General features: G+C 35.4%; 1 protein-coding gene and 1 pseudogene across 4 annotated transcripts in view; one reads left to right on the forward strand and one right to left on the reverse strand.

Annotated features, from left to right (window-relative positions):
• Positions 1 to 25285, forward strand: part of UBE3C (ubiquitin protein ligase E3C) — a 162263-nt gene that overhangs the window by 45432 nt on the left and 91546 nt on the right. For all 4 annotated transcript variants that reach the window (XM_027841019.1, XM_027841020.1, XM_027841021.1 and 1 more), the window contains exons 11-13: positions 6075 to 6161; positions 12563 to 12720; positions 12869 to 13101. In XM_027841019.1, the coding sequence (XP_027696820.1) occupies positions 6075 to 6161; positions 12563 to 12720; positions 12869 to 13101 (478 nt within the window). The remainder of the gene's footprint in view (positions 1 to 6074; positions 6162 to 12562; positions 12721 to 12868; positions 13102 to 25285) is intronic.
• On the reverse strand, positions 22785 to 23298 carry LOC114027182 (annotated as a pseudogene).

Consider the following 25285-nt stretch of genomic DNA (forward strand, 5'->3'; position numbering starts at 1 on the left):
GTAGACAGTGGAGAGCTTCTCCCAGATTCTATGTTTTAGGAGGGTACCCATCTCCTCGTTTCCCACCAGGGGCTTGGCACAGTGCCTGGCACATAGTAGGTATCTAATAAATGTTTATTAACTGACTGGCTCATTGATCTAGTTTTCAGGGAGTCTGTTATTTGGTTAAGATTTATCACTTTAACTTATTTGGGTTAAGTTTATTACTTTCTCTTCTCAGCTCTTTATTCTCTTTATAAATCTTGACTTCAAGGCTTTTATTCAATTTTTTTATCTCGGTTTATTTTTCTAAGTATTCACATAGCACTTAAAGATTTCTTTTTCTTTTGAGACTCTGCTTATAACTTTTTAATGGCGCTGTATTTGCAATGACTTTTTATACTGGTTTGTATTTTCTTTGATTTACTCATCTCCATAGCATTACTAAATTTGGGGTTTGTGCCAGAGTCAGGCTCCACCCCTCTTGCCTTTTAGGGTTGGATTGGTGGTCCCTGCTTAGTCTTCATTTGAATCTCCTAGGTTTCTGTGCAGATATCTATCTCCTGGGGTTAGACCCACCTGTGGTCTTTGTAGTTTAAAGTACTGGATATTCAGGGCCCTCTCTTGCAGCTCAGGACAGAATTTTAGGGACCTCAAGAGTCCCTGGGCCTGGGCTATCCCATTCTTAGTGCTACAGCACTAAGTTATAGCTATACTAAGTTGGATGCTGCGTTTTGCTGTTCCCCAGGACTTTCAAGGTCTCCAGCCTGGGGTTTTCTGAGCACCCTAGGGCTCTTAAAGGAGCTCTCTAGTCTTGCTGTCTGTGGACATAGAGCATTGCAAACTAGAGGTGCCTCATCTTTCATCACACTCTGGTTCTTGTTTAGCTGAGGGAAAGGAAATGTAGAGCTTTTTTTTTTTTCCCCTAGTGGGCCCCTGGCTGATTTTGTGTGTGTGTGTGTGTGTGTGTGTGTGTGTGTGTGTGTAGTATTTGGTTGAAAGATTTTGCTTATTTTAATTTTGTCATCATTATTTGGTCTAGTGTGAACTTCAGTGTTGTGTTGGAGTCTTATCTCTGGGAGCTGAGGGCCTGCCCTCCAGTTCAGGTAGTCATCTTTCCCACAAGTCTAATATTGGTAGAAAGATATTTACAAACTGGAGCTCTTACAGAGAAGGCAAAACCCTCATTTTGAAGGGTTGGGAAATCTAGTTTTATGAGAAATGGTGGAGGGAGGGATGTAGAAAAGATTTATTGGAGATAAATGATTGTTTCAGGTATTTAAAAGGGTGTTATATGGGAAAGGGATTATACCTAATAGATTAGAAAGAATACCGGATTTGGAGTCAAGTTACCTGGGTTCAATTCCATTATCTGCTACTTTATACTTATGTGACTCGGTAAATTCTTTTGTCTCTCTGTGCTCCACTGTTACTTATCTGTAAAGACAATGTACTTATAGGTTTAGAGATGCAAAGGGCTGCAAAGGTCATCTATCCTATATAGAAGAAGACATTAATAGCCACAGAGGTTTAGTAAGGTGCTCAAGATCCCACAGGTGGCAAGACATCCAGATTTCTATTCAAGTACTTGGATTCCAATTCTAGCCTTTTCTCCACCTTGTCCTTGTTCATGAAACAGAAATAAAAGTTATCTGCTGAATTCTTGGCTGCTTTCATTGTGAGGGCAGAAGGGAAGAACAGAGTATAGCTAAGCTTTTTTATGTCCTTTTATTTACCTGAATTGTCCTTTTCTTTTTAATGTTGCTACTGTCAGAACTGAACTAACTCCCAAACCGCCCAAAAGAAAACAAGAACAGAGAAGTTTACCAGCTCAGATGGATCATAGATTTAGAAGTTGAAAGGGCTTTAGTATTTTGATGATCTAGTCTAACAAATTTTGTCTAAAATATACCCCTGTCCCCAAGGAACTTGCAGTTTGAATACAATTAACATAAACATAAAAGAATATATGAGGGTTCTAAAGAATTGGTATAAATTGAATGGTGCACATCAGAGTCAACTTATACCCATACCCTCTGTCTATGTGCACGCCTTCTAACTGCTCTACTGGAGATACAGTTCTTTAGAGTTAACCCACCAAGATTTTGGATTGACTTTAAAAGATTAATTATGGAAAACTATGTTGTGTATGTTTGTGTACATGCATATATCTATTATTAGAAGCTCTTAACTCATAAATTAAACAGAGCTCATGCATGTAATTTTAATACATTCATTCTGGGAACACTGCAGAGCTTCCTAAATGAGACCTATAATCACTCAAAATAATGACTTAATAATCTACACAGGAAAATCTAAGTGGATTAAGAATGCCTGTTGTTCAGACTATGATAACCTTGTTGGATAGATAGCCAATAGAATTAGTCCGTCAGTACTTATGTCTTAGGTAGACATTGTAGATGGGAAAATGCATAGCACTTTTAACAGTCCCTAGCTTCTCCTTGAAACAAAAGCCACCCATGAATGTTTAAAGGATTGTGGTTTTTTATTTCAAAGAGATGCTTTTGGGATAAGAGATGCTCCTTACCTATGAATATGACAGTCTGCAAAGAAATTATCTGGTTCTGAGGTTTTTAATCTAGATGACTAGAAAGATGGTGGTATCCTTGACAGATATGAGTAAGTTCAGAAGAGAGGTGAATTTTTGGGTAAAGATAATGAGTTCTGTTTTAAACATGGTAATAATAATAGCTAACATTTATATAGCAATTTAAGTTTAAAAATAAAGGAATTTTAGAATTCATAGTTATCAGAGTAGAACATTTGTGGGTGATGGTGAAGTGGAGGTTATGGTCATCTCAATAGTTTGGTAGTTTGAAGGAGTAGGTCATGGGAGTTTGAGGAGATTTAGAGGCAGGAATGTTTTGTAAAGTTACCTAGCATGAGGACAGTGTCTGGGGTAGAGAGGAAGACTGCGAGCCATTTACCACATTCCTTGAAGAAAGCGATTGATGGGCCTGGGTGGTGGATAGAGATCGGTAGATATCTACTCCAAGGATATTTGGATAGAATGAACCTCCAAGGAAGAGAAGTTGCTTAAGGTTAACAGCAGGACCTGGGTCAGGAAGTGACAGTGGGGAGGAAAGGAATAATCATATTCCCATTCTAGGATCAGTATGTGGGAGAGGCATGAGAAAAAGTATAGTGAAAGTCACCATAGCATAGTGGAGAGTACATCAAAGCTTCTTCCAGGGGCAGGTAGGTGGCGCAGTGGATAGAGCACTGGCTTAGAAGTCAGGAGGACCTGAGTTCAAATCCAGCCTCAGACACATAATACTCACTAGCTGTGTGACTCTGGGCAAGTCACTTAACCCCAATTGCCCTCACCAAAAAAACAAAAACAAAAAAAACCCCAAAACTTCTTCTAGCCTTCCTTTTCAGTTCACCTTTAGGTTTCTTAGATTGGTTAGAAACCACGTCTAGTTCTTCAAATAATTTAGCATGTCTGCCCTTTATCTTTTGTCTACTGAGATTGATTTTGAAATTGTCTTCCCACTATAATTAGAGGATCTTTTCATACTCTTCTGTTTTTCATAAATTTTCTTTACAATTTTATCCTCTATGATTTTAGTAATAACAACAATAAAAAATATCAGTGATGTTCATATTTCATTGGATCTGTCATCTCATTAAAGTGAGTTCCCTCAGTAGTACAAATCACAATCCATCATGCCTTTTTGTGAATGTCCTCCCATAAAGATTCAGTAGGAGATCTGTCCAAACTGCTTGGGCATTTTGCTCTAGGTTTTGTGACAGTGTGGATGCAGTGCAGTTTGGAGGCTGTCAAACTATTATCCCTTACTCTGTTTACACCTCCTTTTCCAGTCATATATCTCTTTGATCTGATTCATAGAAAAATGCCAATCTGCTATAGCCTGTTTATGCCTATCACACATCTCTACATTGCCGTTTGAATGACCTGAAATCTTGATTCCTTAGAGACCTGTATTTTTCTTGAATCAAAACTATATATCATCAATAGGGAAATATTGGTGTTAAAAATGAAGGTTTTTTTTTTTTTTTAGAGAGAAGCTTGGAGTTGTTAAACATACAACACAATTTCCAAATGCAATCTAACCCACTCTCTTCCTCCTATTCAATTCTGGGCCTAGTGAAGTGTCCATCTACAGCATCTGTCCAAGGTATCTGACTCATGGGTCAGTGTTTTGTCCTATCATAAGATCATGTGTTTGAAACTAGAAGAATTCATAGAGGTCATAAATTCCAACTGTTTCATTTTACAAATGAGGAAACAGGCCTAGTGAGGTTCAGTGACTTGCCCAGGGTTATTCAGCTAGTAAGGTATAGTTGGATCAAAAATATCCTAACTCCAAGTCCAGTCCTTTGTCAGCTGCATTGTGCTGCCCTTTATTTTCATAGTTGTGGACAGTGCACGTTCTAAATCTACTTGGTTTTTCCTTTGTGGGTGGTTAGGCTAATTCACCTGAATTAGTATAGATCTCATTTAGTAGTCTTTTCAGTATTCTGAGTTTTAATGCAATAATCAGAAAATCACTGAACAAATTTATCTCATTTCATCAAGAAATCTTTTGTAATTTTCACATATCAACAGGAGACATCTTATGGGGAGTCATCTTTTTTTGTCCTGCTAAAAGAAACAAATGCTTTTTTGTGATCAACAAACAAACTTAATAGGGCCTTATTCTCTCTACTATTTAGGCAATTGTGTCACTGTAAACTTGGGGTTTGCTCTAGAATATTGTTTGTACGCCTCCTTATTTTCTTCTCATGAATTAATCAAGAATATTATTAATATAAGTGTAAACTATTCTTAAAAGCTTTTATGGAGATGAACAAGTTAATAGTATGGGTCAGTAGTTTTTCCTGTTTTTATACCCTGACTGAAATTGAGGGATCTTATGAGGGCAAGCAGGCCTTTGGGAAAGTATTGTTAAGGTTTTATCTGCTTGTTACCTATTGAATTTGTTGAGGTGTATTGCCTAGATTACTGCTCTGATAGTTTGTCTATTCTCAGTTGCTGTCTTTATCATTTGAGAACCCTTCAGTTTTGTGCCAGTTATTTTAACTGAGTAAATTAAAGTGGTTAAGCACTCTGAGGTGGTAGTATATATATTGGTAAATTTCAACTCCCAATGAGAGAAATTGTAATTTACTAGAAATAGTATAGTGTAGTAGTAGTAATAGTGGTAGTGGTGGTGTTACTTGTATCCTAATTCTATCTGTGCCATTACCATTTAGCCTTTTTATTTTTGTTATATCTATGTCCAGCTGAAGTCAAGTCAAATCAACCAGCATATTTGAATGCCTACTATGTGCTAGGCAGTGGGATTAAAAAGAAAGGCAAAAAATAGTTCCTTCTCCTAGGTTGCTCACAATTTGGAGGGGAAACAACATGAAACAACCAAAGAACAATATGTACAGGAGAGCCACTAGTGATAAAGGAGATCAGGAAACATTTCATACAGAAGGTAGGATTTTATCTGGGACTTCAAGGATGTCAGGGAATCGAGGAGGAGGGCATGAGGAAAGAGAGTAGTTTTGGAATGAAGGACAGCCAGTGAAGATGCATGGCACAGGGGATGGAATTTTGTGTGAGTCAAACATCATGGAGACAGACCCGTGTTGCTGGATCAGAGTATATGAGGGGTCAGTTAAGAGTAAGATGTAAGAATATTGGAAAGGTAGGAGGGCTCCAGGTCACATAGGGTTTTGAAGCCAACCAGGATTTTATGTTTGATACTGGAGTTTATTGTCTAGGGGGATGACATGGTCAAACCTCTGCTTTATGGGGATCAGTTTGATAGCGGAGTGGCAAATGGCCTGGAATGGGGCTTCACGGGGAGGGAACAATCAGCAGATTATTGTAATGGTCTTGGAGGGATTTAATGAGGGGTCACAACTGAGTGTTTTATGTTAAATGCTTTTTTGCCTTAGGCTATTAGTTATCGATTATTGGGGGAAGCCCCTGTGAAATTATTATACTGATGGTGTAAATATTTTCACATCATGTTATCCATGAAAAATAAATATTTATTGTGTGGATGTAAAAACTTTTACTTATTTTCATTTTTTTTTTTCTTTCCTCTTTTTAGGCTTCTCTACAGTTTAGCCTTTAATGCCAGGTTTCTGAGACACCTTTGGTATCTAATATCCTCAATGACAACCCGGATGATTACAGGGTGTGTATTTTAAATGCTTGCAAAATAAGATGAAATGATATGGGGCAGTCAAGTTTTGATATACAAAGTGGATGAATATGGAAAGCTTATTGCAAGTAGGCATTTTGCTGGTCATTTCAATATATTTGTAATTGGAAATAATTCTTTCCATTCCTCAAATGAGAGTTTTAGATATGTACATATATCCTTTTTAAGATGGTACACATGATCTATTTCCATAAATGCCTTAAGAATGTGGCTTTTATCTTGTTACAGTTTTTCCTTTTCTAAATTTTGTTAAATCTCAGAACTTTTTTTCCCTTATAACTAACATAAAAAAAAAACTCTTTTAAATTGGCAAAATGCATTACCCAAGTACCACATATATTATCTCTTTTGAGGCTACCAAGGAGGTACTATAGATATGATTATTCACATTTTAACTGAAGCTCGAAATTTAAACCCAGGTCTTTCTGACCCTTAATACCATGCCTGTTTGTGTTTACCTGAGAATCCATATACACAGCTAAAATTTATTAAACCTCATTTATTCAAATGACAACTGATCAGAATATCACATTCAGTCTTAAATTCAAAGGAGCTAGTTTAAAATTATGGATCATTGTGATCTTTGCTAGACAATAGTAAGCAGAGAATTCCCTGTGTAAAGGATCATTGTTAAAAAGTGCCCTGTCTTAGTAGCATGCTGGTGCAGTTTTCAGGTTTTCCAGAGTAAAGTATAGGTCTTCTCCATGGTAACAAAAAGTCAGTTTTTAGATTTGAATCCAATTTGAAATATAATTTCTTCTTTTATTACTTATTGGTCTTATTTTTTGACTTGTGATCAGTATTTGCTTCAGCTTAGAAGCTAAAAGGATATTTTGTTGCTTTCAGTTACCTCTCTACTGTTGTAGCTAGCTTCAGAATACCACACATCAATTCACACCTCAAATTCCTAAATTACTAAGTGCTATTCTGGCTACTGGAGGCAATGGCATAGAAGCCACTGGGGCATGTTCCTTGTTGGTCCAAAGTTAAGTGCTACGCCAGCGTTGTAGAATCTTCTTGTGAAGCCCATAATTGGGTGGCGGCATATTGCTCCAAAATGAAAAACTTAGAGATGATCCCATGGGAGTTCGAGTTTCTGTGGAGTCATATAGGGAAATCACTTTTGTCATTTAGTGCCTTCTAGCACTGACCATAGACATCCATCCCTACCTTGACTAGACTTATTTTCCAAATCTCTTTTATAAAAAAAGGATAGATGTTGCTGCTGTGAAAAGAATGTAAATTTAGGGTGAATGGCTTGCCTCTTTACAGCACTTTGAGATATATCATTTTCTCTTTGGTTCTCATAATACTACTAAATGGTAGTTATACTAGGTATTATTCCTACTGTTAATAGACAAAATTAAAAATCAGGTTATTGCAAAGATCTGCATTAAATTAGTGCTAAAGTCAGAATTCCAACCCAGGGTATCTTTGACTCCTACTTTACCATATTTTGTAGGACATCACATAAAAGAATGATTTGAACTCACTAATTGCATTTTTCACTCCAGAGTAGTGTTCACTTTCATTTGTTGAGGTTTGAAGCTGACTTTTTTGCCTTGTAACTTGTTATGACCTTACCACCTGTTGGCTGTACTCGGGGCAGCTTAGCTTAATAGAGAAGGAGATTGGGAATCAGTAGGGCAGGAAATTTTCACTTACCTGTTGTATTGCCACAGCTTAGCAACAGATATTGCTTGTAACTCTGCTCGATTATTCCTTATTTGTTAGGAACAGATGCCCCTTACACAGGAAGTGGAGCCTTGATCTGCGAAAGAAAAATAGGATATTAATTTTATCAGATTCTTGATTAACATTGCAGTGTGTACCCCGCCCTTCCCCCCTCCATGTTTATTAATAGGGTGTGGTTGTTATATAATGACAGGTTTTAAAATGATGATTTTGGCTATTGTTTAATTTGTAAATTTTTAATTTTAAGTAAACTAGTACAAGGCTAGAGTAAACTGAATTATACTCTAGACAGAAATTTGTCATGAACACTAACTGTTTAGACTGTGCTAAATGGTTAAATATTTCTTATAGTCTGAGAAGGGAAGGGAATAAGGAAGGGTGCAAGCATTTATTAAGTATCTACTCTATGCCAGGCCCCGTGGTAAGTGCTTTACAAATATTATCTCATTTGATTGTCTGATTCTTGTTATACTGCACTCATTTATAATATATATTACTCCATATATGAAGTCTTAAGTAATCATCATTGATAATTAGAAGTGAATTTTTAAGGCATCTTGCTGTAAAATACCCTTCTGGGAGGAGGGCAGAGAAATTATTTTTGTGTTTAATTTGAAAGTAATTACTGAAGTGTAATACCAGGTGGCCTTAAAGTCTTTGTAGCTTTAAGGCATTAAAGCTTAAAGTTGCACTAAGAATGGACATACGTTGTATGTTGTAGTTCTAAAAGAAATCTCTTTAAGTTTTCTACTTCTCCCTTAACTCACATGAGGACTATGCTTAGACTGTTGAAAAAGGGTAACTATATGCTATTTTATTTTAAGGTTTCAAAACCTATTTGCCTGCTATAAAAAATATGCATTACAATAATTAAAATAATTTAAAGAAGAAAAAAAATGCATTTGTATCAAGTGCATTTTATAGTTTGCCAGGTTCTTGGTATAGCTTTGCATTTTACTATGTAACTAGCCCGTCAGGCAGGTGCACGGCAGCACAGTGAAGCCTTCATTCAGTGTTACTCAGTCATTCGTTGTTCTTTTGATATTGAAAGGGGCAGCAGAGACAGTTAAACTCTCTGCAACCTCTGTCTTACCAAGTGAAGGACTAGCTAAAAGAAGCAAAAGAATAGGCCAGCAGAAGTCATTATTTGATCTTCTTGCATCTCTTATTGTGTCTGTGGAAAGTAGTGAGTTTTTCTGTTACGATTCTGCCTTTATCAATTTAGACTTTTTGAATTTTTAGATATCAGCTATGTCTGGTTTGATAGATATTTTTGCAGATAAAACATTGAAGGGTGGGGTGCATCAGTAAGTTTGGTCCCTGAGGTGGCAGCTCTCAACTTCTGTATATTGTTTTAAAAGCTGTTTCTGGGGGATGAATGTTAACAGGTGCAAAAAAATGTTAACACCTTGCAAAACAGGTGGTTTTCCATCTATCTAATCTCTATTCATCCTACTGAAATTTAAATCCATTACCTATTAAATATGGATGAATAAAAAGCTGGTCAAAAATCTTTCATAGAGCTCTTTAATAAAGATGTTAACATTTATTTCCCTAATACACTTACATATTCTGGAATCATAACTGTAATGTGACTTCATTCCATACTTCTATCTCCTTAATCTAACCTTTCTCAAACACTGTTATGGGAAAACCTGGTGATCTTTGCAATGCAAATTGTGCTATTAGTAATACTTTCCTCTTTAAAATATTTAATATGAAATGACCAGAAATAATAACAAGCAACAAATTTTTGCTATCAAAATAAGCTTGATTTAATATATTGTACTTTAAAATCTGCCCTACCCTCCTTGTCTCATAGACAACTCAGTAACTTTATTTCCCCAGATCCACTAACAACTAACGCTGTCATATGCAGGATTCTGTTATAGTTCCTTGCTCTAGCTTGATATGAACCTTAATAACTTTTCTGAGTTTTTGAGTTTTAATTTCATCATCCTCGCTACTGCATAGACTATGATTATAATAAACCAAGGAAAACGGTCATAAGTGAAAGTGCTTTTTAAAAAAGAATTCAATTTTGTTTTATTTTCAATTTCGTATTTTTTCCTCACTTACTCTCCCACCCATTGAGAAGGCAAGGAAAATAAAACTTACTACAAATATTTATAGACTTGGAAAATAAGTTTCTTCATTAGCTGTGTTCCAGGGTGGGGAAAGCAAGAAAAAGAAAGAAATAGAAGAAAATATGCTTCAATCTGCACTCTAAGTCTATTAGTTCTATTTTTGGAGTTGGATAGTAGGTTCCATCATGAATCCTTTGAAACTGTGTTTGCTATTTGTGTTAATCATTACCAAATCTTTCAGAGTTACTATGTATACGGTATTGCTTTTACTATATGAATTGTTCTTCTAATTCTGTTTACTTCACTATGTAGCAGTTCATGTAAGTCTTCTTTGTTTTTTCTGAAACTATCCCCTTCATCATTTCTTATAACACAGTAGTATTCCACAACATTCATAAATCATCATCTCTTCAGCCCTTCCCCAGTTAATATGGAAATACTTTCCAAAGACAAGCTGTTACTACCATTTTACATTTCTAGTAGTAACAATATTGGGCTTTTTGTTTTTGTTTTTTTCTACAAGATTGTATGTCATATCTTTTCAAAGTAGGGATGGGTTCTGTTAATAAATTTTCAGCTCCAAAGTGTACTCTGATAAAATTAGTTTGTGATGCTGGTCTAGTCAAAATCTTGTTACTTTTTGAGTAAATGGTGAGGCAATATGGTGTAGTAGATGCAAGGATGTCCTTTGAGCCAGGAAAACCTGGGCTTAAGTTTAGGTTTTGATACATACTGGCCTTGTATTTCTGGACAAGTCCTTTAACTCCTTAGTGCTTTAAAAAGCTAAGAATATATGTTGCAGAGAATATGACAGTTAGCATAGATAGATAGAAGGAGTCTTCTCATTAGTAATTGCCTACGCAAGTGAAATGACAGATCTAGTGTCCCTATTCTTATCCCCACCTTAAATTTATGTACTTTGATGATCTCTCAGTAATTGATATATGCTGAATCATTTTTCTCCCATGTCTTTGAGTTAGTAAAGAGACTACTAGTAATAGCTTGAATTATTCTGAAGTTATTAGGTACAGAAATTGAAGTATTTGTGTAAAGTGTTATATCTAGTCTGTGATAGATCCTCTCGTATTAGATTTTCTGGCTCCTAGACTACCGTTTTTTCCATTAGAGCAACTTATTTAATTCTTATTTGTTTATAACTATTTGAGATTGGTATATTTAAAAATGAGTATTTGAATTGAAGCTTACAGTAAGAGAACTCAACAGAAGAAGAGATTTGTGTTTCAGTAACACCTATCTTAGTATATAAGAAGCAAGACTTTTGACCTTTTTCTTTTGACTATTCTCTCCTTTTAAAGGATGAGTGCTTAATTCTTGCTTCTTGTCTTCCAGAGTTTTACGAGTTTGTTTAAAACAAAGTCAGCGTTGTTTATTTTTAAGGTATCTCTTTCTATTTATCTGCTTTTGTAGAATCATAGAATTTTGGAGTTGGGAAAAAAGACCATAAAGGTCATTTAAGATCCTTCCTTTTATTATTAAAAAAAAAATTGAGCCTCAGGAGAATTAAAGGATTTGTCCAAGGTTATATAACTGCTGTTTACAGGTTCCCAAATCGGCAATAGTAGAGTCTCTGTGTGTGATTATAGATAAGAGTCAAAATTAGGGTTAGGGTCAGAGTTGGAATTAGGATTGGGTCGGAGTTAGAATTAGGATCAGAGTCCGAAGAAAGGATGTTTTAAAAAATCTCCATAATTACCTTCTGGAGCAAAAATATGAGCACAAATAATTTATTAAAACTATTGGTAGGGGCAGCTAGGTGGCACAGTGGATAGAGCACCAGCCCTAAAGTCAGGAGGACCTGAGTTCAAATCTGGCCTCAGACCAAACACTTGACACGTACTAGCTGTGTGACCTTGGGCAAGTCACTTAACCCCACTTGCCTCACAAAAAAAACAAAAACAAAAACAAAAAAACAAAATGTCAGTTTAAAAAAACCAAACTGTTGGTAAGACCAGATTTTATTCAAAATGAAAAAATAAGGAACTTTTCATTTATGTTAGCAAAGGTTTATGAAGCACCCATTGTTTTGCAAGGCACTATATTTGGTTCCTGAGACAAGTACTAAGAATCAAACATTTGTTCTCATAGGAACTCATAAATATTTTTTGTGGTGGGGTTATAGCTATTTGTCAGGGACTCCTGAAACATATTGGTGGAGTGATGATGACTTTTAAAGGATGTCATCTACAGACATTGGGGGTTTCGAACCTCAGTACTTTTTAGGATTATGTTTTCCTTGGTGGTAAGATTCTGTTTTAGACTTTAGATACCTTTTGCCCCACTGAATTTTGTACCTGCAAGGAAGCAAAGTTACCAAGTGTTTTGTAGAATTGTGAAAGCTGTGGGTTGGAAAGGACTTTAAAGGCTGTGTAAGAATCACTTGTACAACATCTCAGTCTTCTGCCTCTTCCTGAACATTTCTAATGCTTTGGTACTCTACCTTAGGAAATAATCTCTTCCATTTTCAGGCTGCCCTAATTGGTTCTGAGACACTAACAATCATTAATTTATGCACAGACCTATAATTCATCTTGTATGGATTGTAAGTTTTCTTTTTTGTTTCCTCAATTCAAGGTCCATGGTACCATTGCTTCAGGTCATATCAAGAGGTTCTCCCATGTCTTTAGAAGATTCCAGTCGAATCATCCCACTTTTTTACCTTTTTAGCTCCTTGTTTAGTCATTCTCTAATTTCCATACATGATAACGAATTCTTCGGTGATCCCATAGAAGGTAAGCATTTTGAAGATTGATTTTACCTAAATACACAGCCTAATAATTTTATCAAATAGTGTGAGAGTAGTAAAATGTATCATACATTTAACTGTGTATGAAAAATGACATTAATTTTACAAGGAAAATATAACAGATTTTTTTTTAGTTGTAGGCCAGAGACAATCATCAATGATGCCTTTTACATTACAAGAGCTTATAATATTATCACGTTGCCTTCGAGATGCCTGCTTAGGAATCATCAAATTGGCTTATCCAGAAACCAAACCAGAAGTTCGTGAAGAATATATTGTAGCATTTAAAAGTGTGGGAGTCACAACTAATTCTGAAATGCAACAATGTATACAAATGGAACAAAAACGGTGGATTCAGTTATTCAAGGTACAGTGTGTGTGTTTTTCCTTTTAAACTAATGTAATTCAAAGGAAGTATAGCTTTGTTTTAGCTTGCTTCAATTTAATGGAAAAAAATTGTTTTAGGATGCCTTTTTGGATTCAGCAGATTTCCCAGTTATCAAATAATTCATGTTACCTCCTGCCATGTTGTTTTTTTTTTAGAAGATCTTTTACAGATTTTCTTTTTCTGGTTGTCACATTTTAATTGATTTGCTGCAGTAAAAGTAAGAGTATTAATTTAATGTAGGCTTAATGTAAATTATTTTAAAAAATCTAGCATATTCTTACCTTTTACCTATGGCAGGAAAGAAGCTGTAAGTTACAGTGGCTGGAAAATTGGCAAGAAACCACCACCACTAAGAATTTAACTATTGGAGGGGAAAAAAAGAAGAGAAAAAGGGTGCTTGACTTGCCATGAAATTTCTGCTGCAAACATATCTAGTCAGCTAAAATTGCTCATTAACAGACTGAGAGCAGAAGAAATGCATTTTCCAAATTGAATGCTAGATTTACAGTCCGTTTAATACTAGCGACCTCTCGCACACTAATGTTCAGTTCGAGTCATCAGCTGTCCCTTCAGGTCTTTTATCACTGCTTTTGTCAAGCTATCTATTTAATTGAAAGAAGTTAATTGAATGAAAATGATCAACTAAGCTTGTATTAATATTGCTAATGGAACTTTCTTCTTGGCCATGTTTGGAGAAAGATGTCATGCTAGACTTTAGGAAAGGCCCATTAATGCTTGCACTTAACCTGATGGGCTAATTAAGGAATGCTTATTCATTCTACAAGTCTACTATAGTCTCTATCCAGCCCATTCTGCCTGATTTTACAACACATTTCACTTATGAGCATCAGCATTAGTAGCAGTGAGGATAGCTGATAATGTTTTGATTGCACTGACTATAGTACTAATCCATCACTGAATTTATAATTTCTACAGATTGCTGTAATATATATTTGCACAATTTAATTAAATTACTTGTATTTTATATTTCTAAATAAACTTTAAATTTAAAGATATTCCTTTTGTCTCTTTAAAAGATTAGTCCCTCATTAGAACTTAGTTAATAAATTGGAATAATCCATTTTATCTGTTTAGTACTTTTAATTATTTATCTTTGCCAGTTTTATTATATAAGTCTTCTTTTCTAGCTGTAGTTATTACAGGAACATTTGTTCTTTTCTTTAAATGTTTAATTAGATCCCAGGATCTTGTTAACTGATAACCAAATTTCATATATAATATCAGAAAGCATTGTTTTATGGTAGTTAATCATGTAACTTTTCTTTAGGGCTTAGAAGTCTCAGTTCAATTATGCCATTCATTATGTATATTTTCTTAAGTATTTTTTCCCCTTAGGTTATAAAAATGCAAAATGGTAGTGTTAGAATTCCTTGTTAAACTCCAGAATCTTTTACTACCAATTAATTCATGTTGTTCTTAACTATTGAAGTGAAAGTTTATCTTCCTTTTTTCAAAAGATTTGGACGTTAGAAATTATTATTTCAGTAGCCAAGGAGAGTTGAAAATGAATTATTCTAAAGACTAGGAAATTTAGATTGCTGTTATTGGATGAAGAACACATAGCATAAAAAAATAAAGACAAAGGCAGTCTCCCTTCCTCCTGTCCCCTCTGTTGTGTATTTAATACCTTTCCTGGGAGGGGGAAAAAATAGCAGTTTAAAACAAATGTGTTCTGTGGCCAGGAGAAAGTTCTAGAATTAGCACAAATGCCAACTTTTGTATGAAGCTTTTCTTTGTTTCCCGAACTACTAGAGCTCCCTGCCCCCTGAGTAACTTGTATTTTTCTGTGTTTTGTGTGTACATATATACATGTTTGGACATACCTACACATACATGTGCATACATAAATGCATGTTGTCTCAGACTAGAATGTTCATTCCTTGATGACACTTTCTTTTTTGTCTTTGTCTTTGCATCCATAGTGCCTGGCTTAAAGTAGGTACTTAGAAAATGCTTGATTGATTAAACCAAAATCTTATTTTCATTGAGTAAGATTCTGTTGTATTATAGGAATTTTAGTGAATTAATAAAACCGCTTATTTTTATGAAAAGGCAAATTAAAGAAAATTTTTAACATGAACAATTTCTAGTTGAATTGATTTTTCTCAAATTTCAAAGTGGGAATATCTGACTTTTAAGCCGCAGCTATTTTAATTTTCTAGCATTATGATAGACCTTCTGAAATAATTTGTGTGAGAGGTTCTGCTGGCTGATAGCACAACATTGAGTTTTAAGTGGATACAGTCATCTTTCTTTGTCAAGATAAGAATTGAGGTCAATTTGCTAACCCTTCCATTGACACGACTAAAACAGTTTACACATTTATCACATTTATAAACTCTTCCTGAAGTTTAATTTACAGCCATAATTGCTTTTGCTTTATGATGAGAAAGAAAATCTTATTTTTGATGTGCCCTTTTGTAGGCCCAAATGAGTATCTTGCATATAATGTTAACTTCTGAGAAATCAGTCACAGAGGCTGAAATCTTCTATTAATGACTTCTACAGTAGGATTTTTTATTCATTGCTGAAAATTGTGGGGAGTAGAAGAAGTAGTAGGTTAGTGGAAATGGAATCTCAAGCCTTTGGTAAGATGATGAAAACAGTAACCATTTTCTAATCAAATGGTTGCTCAAAAAGAAATGTTAGTTTACCCTTTAAACCAGGTTTTTGGCTGTGAAGATTTATTATTTGATCCCTTAGAATTAATTATTTGTGTGTATATTGTATTTCTCCTGTTTTAGAATGTAAGATCCCTTAGGTCAGGGATTAATTTTTGTTCTTGTATCCCTAGCACCGAGCAAATAGTAGGGGTAGGAGTTGGACTAGTGATCTCTTTGGCACAGGGAAATCCCAGATGAGGAAACTGTCTACCAATGCAAATCAGCACCTTAGAGAGTTGCCTAAAACATAGAGGTGAAGTGATTTGTCCAGGGTCACACAGCTAGTGTGTCAGAGGTGACTTCTGGCTTGGAAGCAGTTCTGTCCGCTGTGCTGTGCTCTGTCTAGCAAATAGTAAGCACTTCATAAATGATTCAGTTGACCCAAAGGTTTCTCTGTGATTCAGAAAAGAAAATTAAGTTATTAGCAATATTTTCTGCACTCAAATATCAACTGTGAAAATATGTGAATTTAAATTATGCACATCCCCTAGCCTGAAATTAAAATAGAATTTAAGTGATGATCTGTTACAGATGTTGTCTTATATAGGTGAGGAGACTGAAGCTCAGAGAAGATAGTGACTTTCCCAAGATATTAGTGGTAGACAGGTACTTAAATACGAAATAAATTCAGACAAGAGCAAGCAATTATTAATCAAAGTTAAGAACACTTTCTGAGCACTATGAAGAACTATAACCTGTCTGGATATGACTTGATAACTTCAGTACAAAGTTAATAAAGTTGGGTTTTTTTTTGTTTGTTTGGCTAGGCAGTGGGGTTAAGTGACTTGCCCAGGGTCATGCAGGTAGTAAGTGTCAAGTGTCTGAGGTTGGATTTGAACTCAGGTCCTCCTGGCTCCAGGGCTGGTGCTCTATCTACTGTGCCACTTTGCTGCCCCAAAGTTAAAATAGTTTTGAACATAATGACTGAATACTTGTTTTACTTGTGACAGTATTTTTTTTTAATTGGCTTATTTTTCCTCTCTTTTCCTTAATTCTTCTTTATCTCGCTGACATTCCAAATCCCCCAGACTTCTATTCTGTGTAAAACAAGTTTTTGCTACCTTTTTTATAGCACCTGTGTTTTCCAATATGTCCCTCTCCCTTCCCTGAGTCATTCCTTAAATTAAAGAATGGAAGGTGGGGAAAAAAGCACCAGTTGTATATAGCTAAAAATAGATCAAAGAAGTATGATAATATTTCCCTGTTTGAAAAGTATGTTTTTATAGATGCCCTCTTATTTTTACATTGCCTAAATTTCTTCTAGTATCACTCACCTACAGAGAACAATCAAATGTAACAAGGACTTTTTATTTACAAAGAGGAAGAAAAGGAAGGAAGCAAGCATTTATTAAGCCACACCTACTATGTGCCAGGCACTATGCTAAACTCTTTACAAATATTATCTCATCTGATCCTTACAGCTCTTATCCACATTTTACAGTTGGGGAAATTGAAAGAAACAAAGGCTAAGTGACTTCCCCAGAGTCACACAGCTGGTAAGTTCAGAGGTAGAATTTGAACTCAGGTCTTCCTGACACCATGACAGTGTTTTTCACCTATCTGAAAAGGAAAAGTTCAGCAAATCCACACAATACCGGGGTGGGGGAGGGTTGAGGGGCAGTGGATGGAGAAGAGAAACAACACTTGACATATGTATTCCACACCCATGGATCTGCAAAAGCATGGGGATAGGGAGAGTCTTTTCATATCTCTTTGGTGCTCAGTTTGTTCTTTGCTCGTTATTCTTTTTTTTTTTTTTTTTTTTTTTTTTAGTGAGGCAGTTGGGGTTAAGTGACTTGCCCAGAGTCACACAGCTAGGAAGTATTACGTGCCTGAGGCTGGATTTGAACTCCTGACTCCAGGGCTGGTGCTCAATCCACTGTGCCACCTTGCTGCCCCCTGCTCTTTATTCTTTATAATTTTGCAACATTTTCAGTTTTTTTTGTTCTTTCAATTTATATCATCAGAGTGATTGTATATATTGTTTTCTTGGCTCTGCTTACTCCACTTGACAAATTCTTATATGTCTTTCTGTGGTTCCCTTTATTCATCATTTTTATCTTTTTTTATGGCATAGTAAAATTCCATTAAATTCATGTTGCCTAGACACTATTTATTTGCTTAATTCCAAATTACTATACAAAACAGGTGTACTGATTCACAGCTTCACCAGTAATACCTGTTTTCCCACAACCTCTGTTTCCATCTTTGCTGATTAAGTATCTGTTAGGTGAACCCTGAAGGTTGTATTGATTTGCATTATTCTTAATTCTTAGTGTTTTGGAGCATTTTCTCCTCTAGTTGTTTAAAGGCTACAGATTTTTTTTTTGTTTTTTTTTTAAAGAATTATCTGCATCTGTCTTTTGACGAGTTAACTATTGAAGAATGCCTTTGTCTTATATATTTCTTGTTGGTGTTTTTTTAAATCATGGATAGGGACTAACTCTTATCATCGATATTTGATCAAAAATTTATCTCATTGGCCACTTCTCATTCTAAATGTTTTAATTTTATTTGTGCGGAAACTTTTAAATTTTATGTAATCAGATTGATTTTGCATTTTGTAATTGCCTTCATCCATAACTAGTTAAAAATCCATTTTCTACCTTTATTCCCAGATACAAGATATGCCTTTATTAATTTTTTGTATGTTCGTTAATATTCATACCACATTTACACTTTGAATTTACTTTGGAATGTGATATGTCAGTCTAGGTCTGATTTCTGCCTGACTGCTTTCCAGATTTCCTAGCCATTCTTATCAAATAGGAAGTTTTGTCTAGGTAATTTAAGTTTTGGGGTTTACTAAACATTGGGCTGTCAAATTCCGTTATTTCTGATTGTCCCTTGTCTTGTCAGTTCTACTGATCTACATTTCTGTTTTTTAACTATTATCAAATCTTTTTTTGATTGCTGCCAGTTAATGTAATTTGAGGTCTGGAAATATTGTTCCTCTTCCATTCCTTACCCTCCCTGCTACCCTTTTTTCTTTTTTTTTTTGCATTCTTTGTCATGTTTTCCATTATTCTTTTTTTTCATTATTTGATATGCTATTTTGGTACCTGTTTTGGATCGCACGTTAAAAAAGACTCATTCTAAAGAGTAGTTGTTGTTTTATTCTTACCATTTTGTAACAATCTGATTATTAGACTTAACTTGTTTTAGCCACAATATTTCTTTCAGCCTAGTTAAGATTCTTCCAGTTTCTCATAGTTTTAACCACAAATATGAGGGATTTGGTTTCTTTTTTTTTTAGTGAAAAATTAATTAGGTAACCACAGTATGCTAATCAGGTAGAACGTAAGTAATCCACAGCCTTTGTTCTCTCAAAGCTGTCAGTCTTAGTTCTGAACTAAAATATTTTATATTTTAGTTCATTGTTTTCTCTGATCAGTTCTTAGTAAAGTACTAAGTGTTTTCTTAAGTGTTTTCTCTTTTACAACTTATTACATTTTATATGCATAATATATATATAAACATTTAAATATTGAAATTATTTTGCATTTTTCTAATGGTTTATAATTTTCAAAGAACTTACATGGTCATAGTCACTTGTGCTTGAAATTTAAAAAATATTATTTGAACTATTTAATTTTGCCATGTATTCCAGTTTGGTGTACTACTTGTTCTGAATCTGTTATACTCTTCCTATCTATAATCAAAATTGATATTAGTAACCATACCCAGAAGATTCATGTTTCTTAAGTTTTTTTTTTTAATTTTGAACTTAAAACACCAAAAAAGAGCATTTCCATACACACACATACACACACACACACACACACACAAAACACAAAAATAGGATTGTATATGAATCAATAATTTCCATTTCATACCACTTGGATTTTAAAAGTATTTATTAAATTTTACATTTTACTTTGAAAATGATTCTGCTTCTCTATTTTAAATATTCAAAGATTTCTTCTGAAGTTCCTTCTTTTTTTTTTTTTTTTTTGGTTAGGCAATTGGGGTTAAGTGACTTGCCCAGGGTCACACAGCTAGTAAGTGTTTGATCTGAGGTCATATTTGAACTCAGGTCCTCTTGACTTCAGGACTGGTGCTTTGTGCATTGCGCCACCTAGCTGCCCCTTTCTGTGTTCTTTAGTTCATTTAAATAACATTTTGGTGACTTTTTGGCCATCTCTATTGCTAACTCTCCTTCATTATAAGGCCTCACCTCCTGATTAAAAATGGAGTAGGGAAGGAGGAACTTTTATAATTAACCATAGTCAAGCAGAACAAATGTACACAGTGATATACCCCAAACTGTAAATATCTTTTTTTCTTTCTATCTGTCTGTCTGTCTTTCTGTCTGTCTTTCTTTTTTTTTCCCTTTGGGCACTTTGAGTCTTTAACTTCTGTCAAGAGTTACCTAAGATACTTCATCATAGTTCTTCTGGAGATGATGTCTGTTGCATTGATCAGGATTCAAAATTGTTTTTCTTGACAGTATTGTTATTTTAAGAAATTACCTGGTTCTGCTTGCTTAACTTTGTTTCAGTTCATAGTACCACAAAATACTTTGAAATCATGTTCTGTAATATTTTATTCAATAATATTACATTATTTATATACCATAGTTTGTTCAGGCATTTCCCAATTGATGGATAGTTTCACCTCTTAGATACTAGTTCTTAACCTTCTTTCTTTTTTCTCCCCTTTTAATTCCTCCTTGAGAGTCAGAAAATTTATTTTGCTTGTAGCTGTTATTTCCTCCAGTGTTTTCCATCGTCTTTAACTATCCCTCCTCCATCCTTATTTTCCTTTTTAGTTTGATGTCCTTTTGTACTGTCCACGGTGTGTACTCTTTCTGAGGCCTTCTGGGTGGAAGGCCTTGCTTCTAAACATTGAATATTTTAAGCTCCACTAGTCTTTGTCAAATTGCTGGTCATGCTGAGCAGGTGGACTTGTTTGTGTGTATTGGCTCTGGTTTTGCTGGTTGCCCTCTTTCCATTTGTCCTTGGGCTCCCAGCTGACATTCTGTGCATGTCTGTGGAGGAAGAAGTTAATCACTTTGTTTCTCATTTATTTTTACTTTAATTTCTTGAGTCTGAGACTATCACAAACTAGCAACGGGGTTACTTAAATTTACTTAAACTGTGTGGGCTTTAGTTTCATCATCTGTAAAACAGTGGGGGTGGGAGAGTGGGCTAGATTCAATAATTATTTCAGATTTTAGTCCAGCCTTCTGTAATAATAATACTTTATAGTTTAAATATAATACTTTATGGTTTTCAAAGTGCTTTATTGAGAAATAATTACATACCTGTGATTATAGAATTGTAATTTCAGAGTCAATTACAATTCTAGGCCAACTTCCTCATTGTATCATCAAGGAGCCGCGTCCCAGAAAGGTCCAGGGACTAGTCCAATGTCACACAGCTCTAAGAAGAAGAAGATTAAGAATTTTGAGCTAATCGTTATGGCGGATGGTTCTTTTTGTATACATTTTTTTTTCTGGTCTTCATTCTGCATCATTTGGTATTCCTTTGTTTCTCTAATTTCTTTGTATTTGTCGTTCCTCATGGATACAGTTTACTTATGTAGTAAAATTTCGTTATATTAATATACCACAATTGTTTATACATTCCTTAGTTGATAGACATATACTTTCTTTCTTGTTCTTTACTATATTCTGATTACTTTTGGCATTACCTCTTTTTACTTTTCCCAACACTAGAGATATATTTTTTTTTTTTTACAAAAATCAGAATAGTGGTAATGAAAGTTGATTTTGAAGAAATAGAATCCATTTTAATGGTAGTGACAGCAGGGTGCTCCTATTTTGTGATTGTGTTTCATAATTTTGTTCCTTTTATGTGTATTTGGTCTTGTAGTTGTAGTTATTCTACACTATATTAAGATCCCAGGGATAAAGGACCAAATGTTTAGTTAAAGGAAAATGTTTTTCTCAGAGAATAGTATTTACACATGATTATCTCTATGGCTCTCTTTGAAAGAATTCTTATAACTTAAGACTCAGCCCAGAACTTATTTTGTTCTTTACTATTAAACTTTTAGTTCTAACAATTTATTTTTTGTAGCCTCCTCTTTATTTTTCTGTCCTGTTTCTCTAAAAGGGCTATAACGAATTTCACTCCCACATAATTCCTTCCTCCATTCTTTTTGCTTTCTTAGGTAGGGAGAATAGTGACTTTTTGAGTCCTTCTGATTTCTACTGTATAAATGGGTTTTCATTATCTTATACTTGAGGGCATGAAAGAATATAAGCAGAAATTCAGAACTGAAAGTCTTCTCAGTGAATAACAATTCTTTAAAGCTCAAATGGTCATATTTTGGTTTAGCTTCATATTTATGTGCAACAAGAATATGAAACAACAAATTTGATCTAGAGCAAGAATTGTTCTATAATTCATAATTTATGTTAAAAATACATACTTTTTACAATATTTGTAGTAGAATCAGGAAAATAATATGTACAATGACTATAACAATAAGTCAAAAGAAGAAAAAAAGAAACCTGATGCTGTGTATTTGTGTTGACTTAATGGCACCAATTAAGAAAACATACCTCCTTACTCTCTATAGATGGGGGACTATAGATGTGAAATATTTCTTATTATTAGATACTATTGATGAGTTGTTTGGTTTTGTTGATTTGCTGTTTTTTCTCTTCAAAATCTTTGTTACAATGGATGACCTACTGGGTAGGGAAGAGAGAATTAGGTGTATTGGAAATAGAAACAACATATCAATAACAAGATTTAAAAAAAAAATACAGCAGTGAAATCTTCCAGATGTTACTTCTTTCTGTTGCATTTTCTTTTTTTCTTTTCTTTTCCAGAACCCTTGTAGTTTTTAATCTGGGGGTTGGGGGGCAAGAGGAGTAGGCAGGAAGGGGGGGTTGGCGTGCTCCTCCTTCCTGGGTATTTCCTGGTCTCCTTAGCTCAGGGTAATTACCATGGAGCAGAGTGGTCATACCATCTTTGGACAACTCTGAGGGTTCAGCTCCCCACTTCATGATTCCAGTGCTTTCATGATAGCTTCATTGGTTTCTATCTGCATCTGAACCATAGCCCAGGCTGCTTCATCTGATGCCCCCAATAGGTCTGAGTACGCCTTTTCCAGGTTGGATTTGGTGGCCGCCAGGTCCAGCATGTCCAGGGCCATGGCTTATTCTGCCATCAGCTCCACCGAGGAATTGGTATTCACTGTGACAGAACCACTGCTCACAAAATACTTGGTGGTGGTGCCATCCTCTGATTACACTGTTACTGTGTCAGGCTTCAGCACCTGTAGGGTGAAGATTTGGGTGGCGAGGATCCCAAAGGCCCCACTCTGGGTTGGGATGTCCACCTGCTTCACTTTAGCCCCGTTGAAATACACCTGTTGGAGAGGCGAAGGTGCAGGACATCTGACTGGAGGCAGTGGCTGGGGCGGCCTTGGCATAGGCACGGGCTGGAGTGGCTGCAGGGGCTGGGACCTGGGCTTGGTGTAGCACGCAGGGGTGAAGCAGGTTGGTGGGTAGCATGATGGCAGAAGTGGTCGACAATCTTGGTAGCAGGAGCAGGGGAATGGACTTCCCGGGACAAGGACCTTTTGTGTTTTCTAGAAATATTTCATAAGGAATCTTACCAGAACCCAGATAAATACTATCTGCACATAAGTCTTAATGATATATGTAGAATGTGCATGTAGACATTTACATTCAGTATTCCAAAGGAGTTGTAATGCCTATTGATGTGGGTACTTCATGCGTTATTACGGTTTGCAGCCCTTCCACACTTTGGTAAACAGAATCAGCTTCTGTGGCCTCTCCAGAATTCATCACCTCTAGGCTAACTTGGTCAGCCTTGTAGAGATGAGCTTCCCTAAACACATTGGCCATTATGAGTTTCATGCTAAAAGTCATTCCATTTTTCTAACACCTATCAGAATATGTAGTACAGTGGTCTATCCTTTGAGAACCTGTGCACTGCCTTGTGCTTTTTGAGACCTCTGATTTCTGAATAGGACTAAAGTGGAGAAACTGTATGTGTGTGTGTGTGTGTGTGTGTGTGTGAGAGAGAGAGAGAGAAACAGAATGAGAGAATATACATATTTATGAATGTGTATGTATGTGGTCTCTTTTGTCCAGTTCCTAGTAGACATTGGCCTTTTCCTCCAGGCTAGTTTCTGACTTCTTTCCTTCCTCCACATCCCTCACTTAGACACTTGCTCTACTCTAGCTGATGAGTTGCTACCCCATGCCAACTGCCATTGATTAAGGACCTTCTGTTCTGCCATTGATGCCCAAAGGTCCAATGGCCAGGCATTTTTTTTTTAAGATTTTTTTTTTTTTGCTTTTCCCTCTATCCTGAAGCTAATCCTCCATATATATATTATCTCCTTAATTAGAATGTGTGCTTCTAGTGAGCCAGGCACGGTTGAATTTTTTGTTTATATCTCTAGTGTTTAGAATATGGTGCCTACTTCAATAAATAATTTTCCATTCCTTGAATTATATCTCTTCCCATTTTAAAATTAGAATTTCTTTTAAATATTAATATTATTTGTTTTGAATTAGGAAAAAAGCATGTTTTCCTTCATATAAAAAGTTATTACTATTTCACTGTTGATAAAAACAGGTTTTAGAGTGTAGCTATTTAGACTGATCAATTCATACACTCTTGCCTTTTGGCAAGATAAGTGGCATAAATTTTAAAGGTAGCAGGCCTGTGTTAGATATCTGTTCTTTGGTCATGGAGAGCAAAACAAAAAATGTCATATCTAGAAGGTATTCTCAAAGGACATCTTTATAACCTGACATACAAACATATTATGTACATAGATATGTATGTAATACTGACTTCTGAATTTGTAGAAGATACTCACTGGGTAAAGATTTGTTGAGCATCATTTGCTCATGGAACTATGTATCTGGAAAATGCAAATGTTCTCACTTTTTTTTCATAGAGATTATCACCCAAAGTTGTCCCAGTATTTCAGGGAACCTGTATTTCCCTTTATTTTCATCTACCAGTTGGAGCGAAGGCAGGCATTCTATTTTTTTTTTTTTTTTTTAGGAGACTCAGGTTCCAAATCATATTTTAAGTTAGGCCTTAAAAACATTCCCTCCCCCCGCCCCGCCCCCCCCTTGGACTGAGCTTGTGATTTGCTTGGAATAGGGAGCAACTCCTTGTCTGCCAATGCAGATCAGCTCCTACAGTGCCACTTCTAGTCGTAAACGTTTGGTTAGGGCATAAATAGGTTAATGTCTTGCCTGTGTTCTGCAGATAGTTATGTGTCAGAGTTGGAATCTTTCTGATCCTGAGGCTGAGCTTAGCTCGATGCTTCAGGTTGTGTATGAACTTTTAAAAAATTTATTTTGATAACAATGTCAACATGATTTAATTGGTTTCCTTTGTAATCAATGTGTTGTTGTTGCTTTTTTTTTTTTTAATGCATTTAAAAATATTCTGAGGAGTCTATATAGGCTTTAACAGACTGCCAAAGGGATACATGGTATAAGGAAAGTT

The sequence above is a fragment of the Vombatus ursinus genome, unplaced genomic scaffold, assembly GCF_900497805.2.
Source record: "Vombatus ursinus unplaced genomic scaffold, bare-nosed wombat genome assembly UNPS02014852.1, whole genome shotgun sequence".
Taxonomy (NCBI): Eukaryota; Metazoa; Chordata; class Mammalia; order Diprotodontia; family Vombatidae; genus Vombatus; species Vombatus ursinus.